Consider the following 18,781-nt stretch of genomic DNA (forward strand, 5'->3'; position numbering starts at 1 on the left):
CTTTAAAGATACTATTCATTTGAGGGTTATTTTGCCAATAGATCGGTGCTCTGAGCTCTTCGCATTATCAAATCAGTATCATTGAGAATGAATCACTAGTAAACCCTTTGTCGGTCTTTGAAACCAAGGCAATGAGAGGAGTCCACTCTGCAAAGGATTGAAGGTTTCTTGAAGAAACAAATTCAGTTTCTTCAAAACTGAAATTTGCTTCTAGTTTTAGATTCGTCATTTTCGAGTGAGCACGGCATAAGAATGCTTGCATTTCTCTCGGGCGGCATCTTTGCAAACATATTGTTCTTATTTTTAAGACAACATCGAAGAATTGAGATGCAAGCAGTCATCTTAAATCACTAATTATGTGTAATAATGTGAGTCTGCTCTAAATATTAGAGTGCCAAAAACACAACGACACTAATAAACACGACGTGCTTCTTCTGTTTCGTTAGGTTTTTCGCGCTCTAATATTTATAACAGGTAAGCATTAGCTTGCCCAATGATCTGTTGTGATGTAAGCCTGCCGAATAAATCTGAGAAGTACTACAAAGCCCCTTTCACGCTGCTGCTGCTTTCTGATAAATTCGGGCAGTCACGCCAACTTCTGTCGAATCAAATGCTGCAATATCGCTACTGCATATTTTATGCGAAACCTTCGACGCACCTCTTTATTAAATCTGTACCTGATCCCACGGTGATCCCCAGACTTTGTGTCGTACTTTTACCTCCACGGCCTTGTCTTTTTTAAGGACATTTCGGCATTCGTGGTTATTTGGCTCACTGGGAATTCGCAGCTGCGCTGCAACAGTTCACGTTAGCAGAAATTACAGAGGTCGGGGTTCAGCTTGACGACATTCTCCTTGCGCCGCCCTTGTGTGAATAAACGAAATGATTTGATATCTTTCGATATGCTCGGGTATTCAACAAAACTATGCTTCAAGGTAGTCTTTTATTTTAAATCAAACGACGGATGAGGATGGAGTATGGCTGCACTAGAAGGTCCCCAGTTAATGTGTCCACAAAAGCACTATACCGTCGTTAATCACGCAGAATCGTTGACCCCCCCCCCCCCTTTTTTTTTTTCGTCCCGTCTGCCCTGGTCGAGTGTGGAAGGAAAAAGGAGCCGGTCAAGGCCGTTCATTCAAATCCCGTCTCACGATGGCCCCGAGAACCTACAACTATATCTACAAACACTGAGAAGCGACCGAGCGCCGCAGCAGCTGCAATAGCGGTCTGAGTCACGCGAACGACATCCGCACACTCAATGTACTCTTGCGTTATACGCCACCAGCGGCTGAGTGTCGGCGCTTTGGTTTGAGATGAATAGAAAAAGAAACGCAACGAACCCATACGTTGGCCTCAAATAGTGGTATGCGGCTCGGTCTTGCGTTCTTTGACGCATCCTGAAACGGGACCCCGGACGACGATGATGCAAAAATGCGTACGGAGCCGTGAGCCACGCCGCCCGACTTTCGCGTATTGGCGTTCCAGAGCAGGCCAGTCGTCAACAGATTTGAAGGGTGACAGGCGCGCTTTGCCGACAGCCGTGCAGGCAGCGCGTGCATCCCGAGACGCCCCTTCTCCTCCTGGGGGGTGACGATAACTCGTCGAAGCGGAGGCTCGCGAGGACAGGTTGCCTCAGCGACGCCTGTTTTGCATGGGCCCCACGCAATGGCTTGCGCCGCGAACCTCTCTTCTTGCCCTTTGCGGGACATGCGCGGCTTTGGCGCGCTGCCCTCGCTGTGCGGAGACCTGCGCTGCTCTTTTTTTTAAACAATGAAACAGGCGAAACGAGAGCGCGTGCGCGGCTCGCGAAAGTTCCTTCTGATCGCAGGTGGATATTTGGGAGCCTGCACGAGCTGCCGGGAGGGCCGTCCTAGCTTCAGCGTGCGCCTGCTTCTTCGGGAACGTGCGCGTCTGTGGGCTAATCCGAAGCGTAATGGTAGAGAGTAGATCCATCGTTTTTATCCTCACTAGCTGTAAATTTACGTGCGTTTGAATTATTAGTGTTAAAAATAAATTGACGCAAGTTCTATAGCACGCAAGGCTTGTTAGACGTATGCCCGCGACAGAAGACCGTTACATGAACGTAAGTCGAAACCGGACGGTTTCGCTCCAGCACTGAAACGAAATTAGTGCACAACCTAAAACCACATGTCTTCCGATTGTAGAAAGCTTATTTAGGCAATAGGCAAGATGTACACTTTAAGTACAGATGCCAGTAAATGGATGAAAGCCGGGCTACGCACATGATGATCTTAACAATACAAGGCAGAGACGGCCTATGCACAATTAAAAAAAAAGAATAGCGTCCCGGTCACACAGCTGCGCTGTGGTGGTCAGGTGACAAACTACATGCACTGCTATACGCTACCGACATACGTCGTGGTAGAAGACCCACAAGGCGCCTATGGTCACACAGGGCAAAAAGTTGATTTCACGCCTGTTCTTATTGGCGAAAAAAGCGCAGGACCACTGATGAGTGAATTACTCTTCCCCCAAAATAAAAGTTCCTGCCAAAGACACGAGACTGACTCCTACCGAAGTTAGGAAATGCTTAGAACTTTTTAAAAATATGTGAAGATGAATACCTACTTTTACCTTTTGTTCACATGGTCTTGAAAACTTGGCCTATAATGTCCACATATTTCTCTGCTTCCAGGAGTAGCCCTTATCACTGGCGAAGCTACAGCTGATCACCGCATAGTTCCACACAAAATAAACAGTGCATTATTTTTTTTTTCAGTTATGCCTTGGCAGAAGCATAGCAGGGGCAGTCAAGCTCTTGTGAAAAATGGACGTTTCAGAAGGGGTTCTTCGACAGGTCACTCAGATTTTACAACCTCTGCCCCCCAAATTGTTTCGTCGCCGTGGTCAAAAACGACCTCCGTCGGCAAAAACGCCAAGGCGCCTAAGACGCCGAGCGCATGCGTCGGGCTAAGCGGGCATTGTATTTCGTTTTCGGGTTTTGTATTTCTTCATAATCGGCGAGTAAAAATAGGTTGCTATTTTTAGAAGCTATAATCAGGGAGAAATCTGTTTTCTTTTTCATAAAACCATTCCGAAATTTCGGCTCTGTGGGGTAAAATTTGCAGATATACTGAGTAATACAATCAGTTTATTTCATCAATAGCTATCACAAGCTTCTTAACTTTAACGCGTTAAAATTTATGCTTCAAGCTGTTTATATGGGGCATCAGGGTTTTCTAGCAAATGCTCTCCGAAATTTGGCGTTTGTTTGGAAATGGACCAGTAATCGTGACAGTGAAGAGCATTGATAACTTTTAAGAAATTAAACATTTTATTCACAAAAAGCTGGCCATCGATTTTTTACCCATCCTTGCTTTCGTGCATAATCATCTGCATGCGCAAAATGGCGGTCTCCATTCGAGACCTATCCTGTCGTCGAACGTGTCTCGGCTGGGAGAAAGTTCTCTCGCCATCACAGCCTCCATTAACTGGGCGCAACGATGTCAGTGCAGCATTTTCCAGCCTGGGGTAGCGAGCAGGAGAGTCATGCCAATGCTGAATGAGTTCGGAAGGGGGGGGCTTTCTTCCAGAAAGTACTGGTCGAGAAACGGCAGACCGTCAGCCCACGATTGTGCAGATCGCTACTTTAAAAAGGTTCATTTCGGGGAGAAATCGAGTTTAACCCGATTCTCTAGAAACATGTTCGGGGTGTAAAAATATGGTAAAATCGGGTTTTACAGGAAAATGACCAACCCTAGGAACACAGCAGCATAGAGCAAAGAATTAGTTTAAAGAAACCACAAAACAAGCATCGAAGCCGCATTACGCATGATAGCCATCTTTGAACAATGGGACCCCCAACGATATGTTCCTGCTAAAGACTATGTTTGCAGATTATCTTCGAAGGCTAAGCACGACTAGTGTCACTAAATAAAGCTGTTCTTGCCCAAGAGGCGCAGCGCGTGCGTCAGGCTAGGCGGGACCCAGCATATGCCGCCAGAGAAGCCGAGCACGGTAGTGTCAGTAGACAAGGTATTAGATTACCGCCACGGAGGCACGCAAGTCAACAACGGAGGCCATTTTGTGAGTTCATCACTGTTGCTAGATTGCCGCATCTACGGCCACGCCATTAACCTCGACCGGGTGGTTTGTCAACAACGCTATTGAAGATGCAGCAAAACGGCATCTTTGGACTCCCTTCTGCTGCTGAAATACTGTTACACGCGTTTTCTTTGATTCGCATTCGGAACGACGTCAGTCGCGCGTAACCACAGAGCAGGCAGGACAAGCTAAACCCACCAGAGTTGACCGACAAAAACGCATTAACAACCATGAACCATCGCAGTGTAAAGAAGTGTCATGTAATCCGAACTAACCCATGATCATGGCGGCGGCACGGAACAATAGGAGAAAAGAGTGTCGATACTCTTTACCCCTATCTAAGAACACTAATTGATTGATTGTGGGGTTACGCGCCGACGCTACGCAGGCGATGAGGCGCGCTGTAGTGGAGGACTGCGGGTTAATTTGGACCACCTGGGGATCTTTACCGTGCGCCGAAATCTCGAACGCACAGGCGTTTTCGCTTTTCGCCTCCATCAGCAAAGTGGCCGTCCCGGCCGTGAACCCGCTGAGATGCCGAGAAACATTTCATACCCTCCTCCATAACCATTTGTAGTGGTTTACAGAAGAGTAGTTTTGCTGGATATCCACTTTCGCAGGCAGGGATGGCGACCAATTTTTTTTATATTAGGTGCTCGGGCTGTCGTCGTCTCCTTTCGTCGTCGTCGTCGTATCTCGTCTCATGTAGTCACGGTACTAAGACACCAGCACACTCGTTTTCCAACGCCTCGCGCTACAACGCTTCATGCTTCAAAGACAGGAGACTTTTACCGGAAATCTGTATACCTCTACCCCTACCAGTTTCATCTCCGTGGGCAAAAACGCCAAGGCGCCAAGAATACACTTATACACTGCATGCTTCGCTTCTCCCCAGGTATTACGTTAGTGGAGGTGGCCCGGGATTTTGTACTCCAAGACAACGCGCGCACCATCGTCCCTACACCACCCGCCGCGGTGATTCAGTGGCTAAGGCGTTCCGCTGCTGAGCACGAAGACATTGCGGGTTTCATTCAAAATTAAATCTGGAGCCCGTAACTACGGCGCGCCCCATCCCCTACGTTACGTCTACGCGTTAAACCCGACAATCAATCAATCAATCAATCAATCAATCAATCAATCAATCAATCAATCAATCAATCAATCAATCAATCAATCAATCAATCAATCAATCAATCAATCTATCGTCCTTGTACCTCCAGGTTTCTGGATGGCAGCCGTAGCTTTGTCTGTGCTCCTGCACCCAATCAAATTGTACCGCTTGGACACATGGAACCTCCTCCTCTGGGAAACATGTTTCAACGTGTCCGCAAGAACTGTAACTATCCCGGAAAACGACGAGCCCAGGGCATTAGCTGTCTGCAAGAAGCAAATTCAACACGTTCGTTCTTCTAACGAACCGGCTAAGCGGGAAGAAAGTGGTACGCGCGTTCAAAAGGTATTGCTACATACGCAAATCTGCAGCGACAATTCAGCATGATGTTTCTGTTTCTAACAGCTCGTCATCGTCGAAAGAACGCCTGCAGAAGACTCAAAAAGCAGCGTCGAAGGTGTCGGACCGCACTTCTAAAGGGTCAGAGAACAGCAAGTGCGAAGCGCGTTCGACGTTCCGGGGCCCTGCCACAATGGAGCTAAAACCACAAGACGTAACGAGAGCGCCGCAGGCTCTTCTGGCCAGCGCGGTGGCGAGGCTAGTGGCAGCTCTGGCTGCCCAAAGGACGTGGCTTCGAACACATCGGCCGCGCCCTAAGCGTGAATGCTTCGAGCATACCTTCTAACGTGTTTCGGACAGTCTCTTCATTCTTTTGTTTTAAGATATAGAACCAGTTTCCACATTTTACTAGCATACTTGCATCTTAACCATTCAAAAGCGCCAAGCTTTTTGTTTTTAGTTGGATCGCACTTGATTCAGAGACTATTTGAAGCCATGTACTATCATTAGAAAACACAATCCCGTCTCAACAACAACGTGATACCTGTAAACTTTTACTCAGTATCTTCAGAACGCCAGCATGCGGAACCTTGTTGTCGCAACGTAGTCGGCTTATCGCGTTCCTGCGACGAACCTTTGCATTGTGACATGTCATATTCGGCTGTCACTTTTATCTCTTTTGCGCTTGCTTCAAACAATATCAAAACCCAGCAATGAGTAGAGCTGACATCTTGCGCTCTCTCGGTGTTATTAAAGGTCTCTCTCTCTTCCTCCCTCCCTCTCTTTCTCTTAGTTGTGAAGTGCCCACCTCTGCAAGCCCCCAACCATGGCCGGATGTTGCCATGCGGCAACTTGTACGAGGACGTATGCACGTTCGAGTGCGATGGACAGCATACGCTGGAGAGCGACGATTCCGAAATGCGCACGTGTCAACAGGACGGCACCTGGAGTGGAACCACCGCCGTGTGCGCAGGTGAGCGCCGCCAAGACTTCCGACCACTCGAATAGTTGCATGCAAGCCCGTAAATAAAGCACGTGGAAAGCTCCAATACTCTAAAGACGGGGATAAAAATAAAATTAATAGCGTTGTTCACTACACTATGGTTAGACATAAATGGAACCCAGCAAAGGGTCCCGGGTAGTAAAGCGAGGGGGGAGAATGAATATAGTACAGTCAAACCCGGCTATAGCGAACCCGGATAGAGCGAATTATGCTATATATCGAACAAAAACAAATCAGTCACGGAAATACATGCGAAACATATTCCTTATAACGAAGTTCACATCCGATATATCGAACTAGGCGCGCCTAGAATGGCCGCCGAAAGGCATAGTCTAGGAGCGGCGATTGAGATGTGGATTGGCCGCGACCACGGAGCAAGAGCCGCGACTGAGACGTTGCGCCTCGCACGGAGCGACGTGACGCCCAACACTTTCCGTAACTGATTCCGACGCGCGGGACTCACGACGGAACCCGCCCAGTTAGCGAGTCCGGACCAAGAGTCCGGACCATCGGGGAACTGTGGGAAGAGCTCGCCAGCGTTCCTGATGCTGTGCCGGAAGAACTGTCCTTAAAGGGTTTTCTGAGTGCCGACGACGACGTTTCCGTCACTGTCAGCCCCTCAGACGCTGACACCGTCGCCGATGTCGTGGCAGCTGGTGCTGCTGAAAAGCACCCAAGAGGGGTAGTATGTCGCGAGTGAAAGCCGTCCGACACTTAATGAAACACTTTCGGCAGTCATTTTGCTCTGCCTTCCATATTGAGAGACGCGGACTCGAGCTGGTGCAAACAACGTTTCGTGTAGATAATGCTGTGTTAATTGACGCCGCCAAAACAAAAGTGAAAACAAAAATCACCGCTTTTTTTCTTGCGGAGTAGCCAGTTAAGGCGGAAAGTAGCTTTATTACTTGCAATAAATGAATTGTTTTGGGTATTGTAACGGCTCCTTTACTGCGTTCGTTTCTGCATGCGGGGACGGTGGAGGTGGGGAGGGGGGGGGAACTCGTTACAGGCGGGTTCGGCTATATCGAACTATTGGGTATACAGTGAAACCCGTTTATAGCGAACTGCAATATGCACCACGATTAGTTCGATATATCCAATAGTTCGATATAGCCGAATCCGCCTATAACGTGGTTATTGTTACGAGTTCATAATCCGCTGGAGCCCCCATCCCCTCACCAACTCCGCCATCCGCGTATGCAGAAACGAACACAGTACAGTAGCCATTACCATACCCAAATAATCAATTTATTGCAAGTAATAAAGCTACGTTCCGCCTTAACTGCCCACGTTGCAAAAAAAAAAGCGGTAATTTTTTTTTTACTTTCGTTTTGGCGGCTTCAACTAGCATAGCATTCTCTACGCGATACATTGTTTGCACCAGTTCGAGTCCGTGTCCTGAAAAATCCAAGAAACATTCGCGAAGCACATCGACTGCGGCCGGAAAGCGCTTCGTTATAAGCGTCGTATGGATTTCACTCGCGACATCATCGGGAACGCTGGCAAGCTCTTCCCACAGTTCACCGATGCTGCTATCTTGGTCCGGACTTGCTGACTGGGCGGGTTCCGTCGCGAGTCCCGCGCGTCGGAAACAGTTACGGAAAGTATTGGGCGTCACGTCGCTCCGTGCGAGGCGCAATTTCTCAGTCGCGGCTCTTGCTCCGTGGTCACGGCCAATCCACATCTCAATCGCCTCTCCGAGATCATGCATTTCGGCGGCCATTCTAGGCGCCCAGAGTTCGATATATCGGATGTGAACTTCGTTGTAAGGGATATGTTCCCCATGTATTTCCGTAACTGAATTATTTTTGTTGGATATATAGCATAATTCGCTCTATCCGGGTTCGTTATAGCCGGGTTTGACTGTATCTAACTAATCGCGGCGCATATTGCAGTTCGCTATAACCGGGTTTGACTGTAGTTGGTTCCGCTTCACATTGCTTGTTTCATCATACGCGTCACAGAAAAGACGAAATAGCAAGAACCGCAGGGGGAAAAGATTACAGGTTGGCCCAAAAAACCATGCACACCTCCGTCTTACGAGAGAGAGAGAGAAGCGCTTTCTTTATTAAAGAAGACCTCTAAGCGAGGGAGGTGGCCGGCAGCCGGAGCTGTGCGGCGACCTTCGTAGCCCGGGCTATGATGATCTTCTGTCTCTCCGGGTCGCGTATTCCCAAACCATATCCCGTAGGGGCCCAGGCCGACCCCCTTCAAACAGCGACGTCACTGCATGACGTCACTTTCTCTTCGTGCGCGACTTCATGCGACGTGGATTTATTTTTATTTGTTTCTCTCGTTTTGGGCGGCGGCCGATAGCTTCGCTCCGTGCGCGAAGCTGGGGCTGGGGCGCTGGGGAGCTGACGCACATTTAGTAGAAGTTAAAGGCCCAGCCACATGCAGCGTACTTTCGGCGTTTTCTCGCGTGGCGAAGCGAGCTGACGCGCGAGCAACGCCGAATGTCGCTCGCCAGATACCGGCGTCGACGCAGCGCGAGAAAGCAGCGGAAAGCGGGCCATCTGGCGCTATCTGGCGTACAGGAATGCAACCGGTGCAACTTCTCGATCGCGATTGAAACGTGCCGTGTAGCAGCGGCAGTGCGTCGAGCGCGTTCGAAACCTCGATCGCGATTCACTTCAATCGCGATTGAAAGTGCCCGTGTCTGCGCGTTGCCGCCGAACGACGCCGACGCTCGCGCGACGCGTAATTTCGTGTCCATGTGGTTAGGACTTTAACCTTTTCGTACATATACGTTCCGGAAAGCACTCTCATTAAAGTAAAGAAAAAAATCTGTTTTGGTCTTTTATGGTCGCGCTGCTTCGCGGCGGTCGATGGTTTCGCTCCGTGCGCGAGCATGACGTACGCGCTGGGAAGCTTCAAACACGAAGTACACAGTCAGTAGTATTAACTCTATGAAGTATACCTTCGCATACTGTTCTCGCTTCTCATTCTCCGCACTCTCTTGCGAGCCTGCAGACGCTCGTCTTCCATCCTGTTCCTAGTTAAGCTAGCGCTGGGCGCGGTGCTCTAAATGCGCGCGCAGGCGGACGCTTGTTCACGTACATGTGGTCATTGTTTACGTTCCTGAAAGCGAACACTCTCGATCATTATAGTGAAGACGAAAATGTTTTTTTGATCTGGGGTGGTCTTTTGGATTCCGTACCGAAGCGCAGAACGTTTGCTCCCAATCAGTCGAAAGCACACGCGTACGTCGGTCGCTCATCTGCTGTTAACATCAGCGAGCGTGTTGATCCGTTTTTATAATTGTGTCATTACCGTCAAATGTGAACAAAGTAAGATAGGATGATGAACGAAGACGCACTTAGCACAACTTTACTTGCTACTTGATTTAACCTTGATGTTATGTACGGACTGCAGCTTCATGGGTATTCAAAGTGTGAGCAAAGCGAATTTCGGGGCTGCCTTGATACTGAGGGTACCGTCGAACGTCACTTGTAGGTTAAACGGCAAGGCACTCTGGCCCCCGTTGTTTAGCTTGAAAAAGAAAAGAAAAGCCGGTGAAACCCTCATTGCAAAAAAAAAAAAAAAAATACGAGGTTTCACCAAGATTTGAACCATGGACTTTCAAAACAAAACGCCAGCACACAAGAGCGCAACCGCTCGAGCAAGCCAGGACAAGACGTGGTTCCCCAGAATTTGGTACCCTAACAGAGGCTGCCAACAAATATTGTCGAGTGATTTGCTTTGGTCATGTTTGAGAGATTTGAGCCGTGGTAACGCTTGTTTCTCACGCACCCATCTTGGATCCGAGGGCAGTTATGCTATTACTACAAGCGATGTAACCACAGCCCCCTTATTTGAGTCAAGATAAGCTATCGCAAAACCTCGGTCTTCCCTACGCAAGCCACGGTAGCGACGAATGGAATGGCATGCGCCGCTAGCATTCTGGCGTTGATAAGGCTTGGTCGTCACGCACCAATCTTGCAGCCAAGCCCCATCATGCTAATAATACAAGCGACGTAGCCAGAGCTCCCTTATTTAACTAAAAAAAGAAAGCTATCTCCCCGAAGAAAACCAAACAAGCCACAAATGAATAAGCGCTTTCGAACAGAAATAGCTTGCAATTTGTCTCAAGGCAGCCGATAACCGCAAGTTAAAAAGAAATTGATTCTCTTCTGCTGAAAGGAATGACCCCAAAGCACGAGAAGGACGTGAAACCCGACCGCTGCTCCAGCTTTCCGCTGCTTTCTCACGCTGCGTCGACGCCGATATCTGGTGAGCGAAGACATGAGCGTTGCTCGCGCGGCAGCTCGCGTCGCCACGCGAGAAAACGCCGAAAGTACGCGGCATGTGGTTGAGCCTTCAACTTCTATTCAATGTGCGTCAGCTCCCCAGCGCCTCAGCCCCAGCCTCGCGCACGGAGCGAAACCATCGGCCGCCGCCCAAAACGAGAGGAAAAAAAAAAAGTCGCGCACGAAGAGAAAGTGACGTCACGCTGTGGGTGTTTGTGGGCCGGTGGGTGTTTGATGACGATGGCTGAACGCGAAGCTTCCTCGTGATGGATTCTCTGGTTGGCCAATCCCACACTGCGAGCGTGTGCTACGTTGGAGGTACGCACCACTTTTCAAGAATACCAACGGCAACTCTCGAGTGTGCATTCCGTAGGCCTAACGTTTGGACTTTGGGGTGCACGGAAGTAATCAGTACCTGGTGCTTGGCGCTCGCTTCGACCACACAAACATTTTCCACTAGGCCCTCACGGCATACGTTTCCTTGCAACAGACAATGAGGATGGAGTGCCTTACTGTTTAGTCATAGCGCTGGCTCTCCAGAGCATATGGCGCTCACGTGCAGCGAGGCTGTACAACGATGTTGATGCGTGATGTGCAAGGGAGTATGTAACAGAAATCATTGACCGATTGCGTGAAGTCATTAAATTCCACCCGATTGGTTACCACAAACACAGCAATTGATCGATATGAGGGCATTTTAATCGACAAAGTCAACCCTTCGGTGGCTGGCAACGTCACCTCTCGTTGTGTGCATATTTACATTTCTGAAATGTAATGTGTGCATATTATCAATGACATAGCAATAAATAAATAAAAACAGATAGAGCAAAAATAGATAGAGCAATAAAAAGGAATAGAGCAATTGGATAGCCGCCGGCTTCACAACGCGAGAGACCCACGTTCGATTCCGCCCACGGGGAGCGTTTCTTTCACTTCACCCACGATCAATCATCATCGTCGTCGTCAAAGAAAGTCGGCTTTCCTGCAGGGCGCATTGCCGCACAGCGGCATCAGCGAGGACACCAAAACTTCGCTTTGAAATCATGATCGTATTCTGACTAAGAATAAGCAGCGATAAATAGTTGTTGTTTTTGTTGCTGTTGTTTTTGCCTGTCAGTTTCTATGATTATTGGTATTCCGTGGAGTATTTCAGTATTTTTTTCTACAGGCAGAAGTTTAAGCCACCTGTTGCACCGGCATTGTCACTTTTGTATATGGAGCATTTCGGTCTAGAGAAAAGGCCTCATCATTGTACCGAATTCCTCCCTGGCCCACCCTGCCCCTCCAGAAAGGCAATGCGGCCAGCCCCAAGACTTGGTGAACGGAGAGATTACCGACTGTGACAGCCCCTGGCGCGTGAACGACACTTGCATGTTTCGTTGCTACGGGGGATACACTCTTCGTGGACCCAGCAGGCGTACGTGCCTCGAAGGGGGCACCTGGTCCGGAAATGACGCCGCCTGCGCTCGTGAGTGGACTCTTCCCGCCGCCGTGAAAGGGAACTTGTACCGCAGGATGTGCAAAACACGCAGAACACCCAAGGAGCGATGACGCAGGAAGCACTTGTGCTGAGCGAGTTTGTATGTGCTGCGCACAAGTTCCATTGGGCTGTTTTTGCTTTGAAGAACACAAAAATAGCCTTTTTTGCTTGTTCGCCTGGTTGATAGACTCAACTTCACAAAAAGCAGCGGGCACTTGGGCTACAGGGTAACCTAAAGTTAAAAACATGACTCGTTATGGAACCTCAAAAGGAGTAGACCTCTATAAAATTCACGAGAATTGCATTTAACTAGTTGTTTTACTTATTCATTTCAGAGATTAAAGCTTAGAAGGTTTACTGCTAGTATGAAATTATACTTGCCGTGTTAAAATATTATAGTGTTTTTATTTGATTTTTGACATTAATAGCAGATATTGCAATTACCGCCCCCCCCCTCTTTTTAACTCTGAACATTTACAGTTAAGTTGGGCTCAATTTTATGTTTCTCGCCAACTATAAACCTCAGCTTGAGTTTCCCACCAGAAGTGGGAGCGGAACCTGTGGGCACCCCATTTTGCAAATGAGGGGCTCTACTAAATTTAGTATGACAAACCGTGGCAGTTCGATTCGCGCCTCTGAGAGTACTTCGAATGAAGTCAGCAGTAATAGAAGCATCAAACAAAATTTTAAGTAGTGATGAACTGCCCAGTCTTTCGACTAAAGCAAAGATGTACGTTATTTTCGCGGTCTCTTTAACGCTGCTAGGCTGACTGGACCAATGTAACAAGATGCTGATACTGATTGCTCAACCAAATCCTCAACCAAAATCAGAATTTGTAAATAGACAAACCTAAAATGTATATATTTATTAGCGAAAATTTTCAAGGATCTTTTCGGAAATGTACTTTTGTAACTTGAATGAATTACATTTCATGATCAAGGAATTTTAGGCGCTACCAGTCACTTCGTCTTACTTAAGTTAACAACGCAGAACTAAACGTCTTCAGACTTTCGAGTGTTTTCGTATAGACACATTGAAAGTGAATGAAATAGCTCTACTACTTTTAAAAAGCTGCGAACTTACTGGGAACTCATGCAATTATTTCTTTGCGAACCGCTAGATTTTCGTCGGTCAATTTATGTATTTTGTTTCTACTTTTCCCTTTTTCTCACGTATCTGTCTGTTCTTGTAATAATAGCGGTCGAGTGCCCCCCGCCTCCGGTTGTAGTGAACTCACACGGCCTGGGTTCTCACGGAAGAACGAGGTCCTATGAGTACCAGGACCCCTTTGCCCCTAGATGTCGTGCGGGCTTCCGTCTCAGAGGGCCGCCGGTGCTGTACTGCAATGAGCAAGGACGGTGGGACAGTGGCACCCGTGACCACTCAACTCCAATATGTGTCGGTAAGTTTCTTCTCTGTCTCAAGGGTAGCGCCACAGTATGCAACTAGCAGAAAGTTTTGCTCAGTGCATCCTAATGCTAAAGTGAAGACACACTTGTGGCAGAATCTCGTGGGCCGGTCATTAGAGAACAGAACTTACACGAAGAGCGACAATGGAAGCCCACACAGACGGAATTCCTTCCGAAAAGGTCTCTCCTTCATCATATGCACTCAGCACATTCCTCTCCCTTTTGCCTACAATGCGGTTACAAGGCCACGGTACAGCATCATATGTGGGCCCGTCCGCATCGCTTGTGGCCTGAATATCCAACCAGACGAAAGATCCAACGAGTCGAAAGGTCTAATTCGTCACGTGATCAGCGAGCCTGAATATGCAACGAGACGAAAGGTCCAACGAAACGAAAGATCCACCGAGTCTGAAGGTCCACTCGAGCCTGAATGTCCAACGAGACGAAAGATCTACCGAGTCTGAAGGCCCCACTGTTTTATTCAAGACACGCATTTTCTGTGCAGATTAAGCCGATAGCGATAGGTTCAAGTGTGTTGTGCCAAAAGTTACACTACGTTAATAAAATGAGCGTTGTGACTGCAGGTGGTTGTCTACAGGCCTCACTTTTGCGTCAATATTTACGCCATCTTCCCGCGAGGGGAACCATGGGGTAGATGCAACGCATCGGGGGTTGCCGTTGCGTTTCCGTTATGTTAGCGATGTCAGCGTGTGGATTGCTGTTGTTGTGTATCATATTTACGCAGCATGTTCACCCCCGATGCGTCGCATCTACCACATGGTTCCCCTCGCGGGAAGATGATGTAAATTTTTAACCGAGCGCAAGCTGCGCGCTAACGCACAGCTGGCACGGCGACGGGAGCGAGCGCAGCCGAGCGCAAGCTGCGCGCTGACCGCGCTGATGCACAGATGGCGCTGCGGTGAGAGCGGCGGAGCGCGCAGCTGCCGCGGCGAGGAGAATGGGGCAGGGATGCGGACTAGGTCGCGACAACGACGCGGGACAAGGCGAGTTAAAGAGATGCGTTGCATCTAATATAAAGCGTTGAGCATGTATGTGCCGTACCGCATGGCTTTCGTAAACCTCCTCAAAATAGTTCCACCACAAAACAAACAAGAAGGTGTGATTGTGAGTATGGAAACCTGTAAGACTACTCTGTTTGTTCGCGGCACAGAACACCATCGTATGATTAATGGCGTGGGAAGACTGGCCCGTAAATCACAAAATTTCGCCAAGTACTCTTCAGCTAGAAAAACAAACTTCTCCTCAATTGATTCTTTTACCAGCGTATGGGATTTATCTTCTCGAGTTAGCTGGAGCACTCTTCAATGGTTGACTAGAATTAACGTGCACGCAAAATGATCTGAACCGCTATGAGAATAAATAATTGCATTCGAGCAGCATCGGCGGCTGACGCTCTCTCTTGTTCACTCCTATAATTCAAGTATTAGTTGTCCATCCCTGGGGAGTATCAGAACTGACCAACCGGGTGGCGGACTAACCGTTCATCCGCTCATATTTACGCCCTAAAGGGCGTAATGATTGGGGCCCAGAAGACGAACTTTTAGTCCTTTTTGCCTAAGCATTCCTGCAGTCTTTTTACCCGACTATGCGGAAATAACGTTTTCAGGCGGTTCCAATGAAATTTTGAGTGCAGTAGGCCTTTGAGCCTACCGGGACTCACCATCCCACAGGGCGGACCAAGCTCCTATGCAGTACTACAACTTCAACGCACCATGACTCAGCTAACCAAATTCATTCACCGCATCAAGCCCAAACGAGCAGGAGTGAAGGAACCAGACGTTATCCGACTTAAGCTTTTCACATAGAGCACGTATGTACGGCACACATACCTTACCTGTCTCTCAAGCCAGCCGAACGGTGAACATTCTGTACTTGTGACATGACGCCATGATATCATTCACTGCAGGTGAATAGGATATGCCTTTTTGTATGCTGTGAATGATCTCATGACGCCATGTCACAAGCACAGACAGGCACACACATAATAATAATGGAAGTAAAAAACAAAGCAACAAACGTGAACAAAGAATTGTAAGCCTTTTTTAGGAAAGTGGGGTAACCTGGCAGAGCAGACGACAGCTGATCTGAAACCAGATGACTGATATCGACAACAATGAACCGCAGGAATACAGTATTATGATTTGTGCTAGCTGCTAGGCAATTATTTGTAGCCATCGTATCGTAAGCTATCGATAAAAGAGGTTTTCTGATCATCTGCTACCTGAATTTGCTCCTTCCTACTGTGAATCGTCATCGCTCGTTTCGTTTTGCATATCTCAGGTGGCACCACCGATCCAAGATCAGCTTGCCCGTCCATAATGGCCACCATTTTGCCATAGTCGATAATCGATATTATGTATTTGCTGAATAAGCATGTATATACTGTCGTTGTTCCCAGTGCCAAAGAAAATGTACCACAAAATGCGACCTCCGTGTGAAGTTTTAGCGCGAACGAAGCAGCGATACGCTCAGGAAATTTTTTTAATGTGTTGGGTTTGTCGATGTAACACCCTGTATGTGCCGGTGCTGTTTCTATGCTGCTGAGGGCATCGCCAAATTTCTAGTGTTGCGGACAGATGAGGAAAGGAAATTGATGAAAAGAAGACGGTTTTTGAAAAGTGAATACTACTATGATCATTCCAAGGCTTCAAGCTTGTATTTGGGCTTGCTCTTGTGACAGCGTGAAGCACAATAACGTCGTTTTTATAAGTGGGCTCGGAATTTAAACGAAATATCAGAAGGGAAGATATTAAAGTTGGATGTTTTATCTCAATAACTTATTAATATGTGAAATATTGGATGACAAATGAACATCAAACTGACTCCTTGATGATACCGAACTGAGAATATACAACCCTCATCCGCATCGACCGCTTCTTAAGGGTTGCGATGCAGTTGACGGACACTCATGCGTGTACGCGGTGAGTGTCAGGCGACGTGGTAGCACCCCCCTTTTTTGGATGGAAGAGCACGTGACTGTTTGCTTGTTTGCTTGGCCCTCACGTGCCTGCCATTTGCATGAAGCTAGGGAACATTATTTTTTCGCTGATATTAGTGCACACCAACAAAAAACGAGAAAAACCCTTACAGTTTTCCCGAATGATAAAACAGGTACGAATGAAACAACTGAAGTCCTATTTCGACACTCTCAGCAACGTACTCGCGACCAAGCTTGCTTTCGTCAGAAGCGTTGCAGGCATACTAAAATTTTACGACGTAGATCAGAGGTGCCAGGCGTACATTTCACTTCACATTATCGTGTAAAAGTTATTGCATGTAAAAATGCAGAAGGTCCAACAACTATTGCGGTAGAGGTCATTGAAGGTAACTTTAGAGTGCTCCGGACATTCATTTAATAGTAAGCACCTAAATGTCCAACGAGACGATAGATCCACCGAGACGGAAGGTCCAATCGAGCCTGAATGTCCAACGAGATGAAAGGTCCACCGAGACGGAATATTCCCTGTAGGATGTTTCATCTCGTTGGATCTTTCGTCTCGTTGGACCTTTAGACGCTGAATCCACCGAGTCTAAAGGTCCAATCAAGCCTGAATGTCCAACGAGATGAAAGGTCCACTGAGACGGAATATCCACTGTTGGACCTTTCGTCTCGTTGGATCTTTCGTCTCGTTGGACCTCTAGGCGCTGAATCTCGGTGGACCTTTCATCTCGTAGGACGTTCAGGCTCGATTGGACCTTCATACTCGGTGGATCTTTCGTCTCGTGGGACATTCTGGCTCGATTGGACCTTTTTCGTCTCGGCGAAGCACTCGTCTCGTTGGACATTTAGGCTCTTACTATTAAATGAATGTCCGGACACTCTAAAGTTACCTTGAATGCCCTCTACCGCAATGTAGTTGTGGGACCTTCTGCATTTTCACATTCAATAACTTTTACGCGATAATTTGAAGTGCAATGTAGCCTCCCCCCCCCCCTGATTTACGTCGTAAAATTTAAGTCTGCCTGCAACGCTATTGACGAAAGCAAGCTGGGTCGCGAGTACGTTGCTGAGAGTAGGTCCCTAAACAGGACTTCAGTTTTTTCATTCTGACTTGTTTTGCCATTCGGGCAAACTGTAAGGGTTTTTCTCGTTTTTTCGCGTCTGCACTAATAGCAGCGAAAAAAATGTTCCCGAGCTTCATGCGCATGGCAGGCACTTGAGCGCTAAGCAGGCAAGGGAACAGTCACGTACTCTTCCATCCAAAAAAGGAGGGTGCTACGACAGTCGCCTGACACTCACCGCGTGCGCGCGTGAGTGTCCGTTTTTGAGTGTCCGTTGAGTGTCCGTTTTGACCGTGTCCCTCATCGTCGGCTCATTCACATGCTTACTAAACTCAACATTGACACTACTGTTATCGGATGTATAAATGAATTTCTTTCTAACAGAATGCAATTCACACCCGTTAAAATCACAACTCATCTCTAGTCTCCGTAACATCTGCTGTACCACAGAGAAGCGTACTTGGGCCTCTACTTTTCTAATTTATATTAATGATCTACCAGACGGCGTTAAATCTAATATTAGACTTTTTGCGGACGACTGCGTAATATATCGTAATATTCATGCTAACTGTGATCATGGCATTTTTCAATCCTACCTAAACGCTGTAAACCATACCTCGGCAAAGTTGGCGCGGCTCACTCAAACTCACTCACATTTTTTTTTTGAATCACCACTCACTCAAACTCAAACTCAGTGCTGAGCAGCACATCTGCGCTCACTCAAACTCTAACTCACATTGAGCGCAAAACTCAGAACTCACTCGGACTCAAAACTCAAAATGTACTCAGAACTCAAAATGTACTCAAACTCAAAATGTACTCAAACTCAATATGGACTCAAAACTCAAAATGTACTCAAAAATCAAAATGTACTCAAACTCAAAATGGACTCAAAACTCAAAATGTACTCAAACTCAAAATGGACTCAAACTCAAAATGGACTCAAAACTCAAAACGGACTCAAAACTCAAAATGTACTCAAACTCAAGGTGAACTCAAAACTCAAAATGTACTCAAAACTCAAAATGTACTCAAACTCAAAATGTACTCAAAACTCAAAATGTACTCAAATCTCAAAATGTACTCAAACTCAAAATGGA

The 18,781-nt window shown here is 47.5% G+C and overlaps 1 protein-coding gene across 2 annotated transcripts in view; it reads left to right on the forward strand.

Annotated features, from left to right (window-relative positions):
- The window catches only part of LOC144173836 (sushi, von Willebrand factor type A, EGF and pentraxin domain-containing protein 1-like), a 170,645-nt gene that overhangs the window by 104,454 nt on the left and 47,410 nt on the right, over positions 1-18,781 (forward strand). For both annotated transcript variants that reach the window (XM_077702105.1, XM_077702106.1), the window contains exons 7-9: positions 6,309-6,488; positions 12,057-12,236; positions 13,448-13,651. In XM_077702105.1, coding sequence (XP_077558231.1) covers positions 6,309-6,488; positions 12,057-12,236; positions 13,448-13,651 — 564 coding nt within the window. The remainder of the gene's footprint in view (positions 1-6,308; positions 6,489-12,056; positions 12,237-13,447; positions 13,652-18,781) is intronic.

This window comes from Haemaphysalis longicornis, unplaced genomic scaffold (genome assembly GCF_048455015.1).
Source record: "Haemaphysalis longicornis isolate Haplotype H1 unplaced genomic scaffold, Haemaphysalis longicornis Haplotype H1 scaffold_3, whole genome shotgun sequence".
In the NCBI taxonomy this organism is placed as follows: domain Eukaryota; kingdom Metazoa; phylum Arthropoda; class Arachnida; order Ixodida; family Ixodidae; genus Haemaphysalis; species Haemaphysalis longicornis.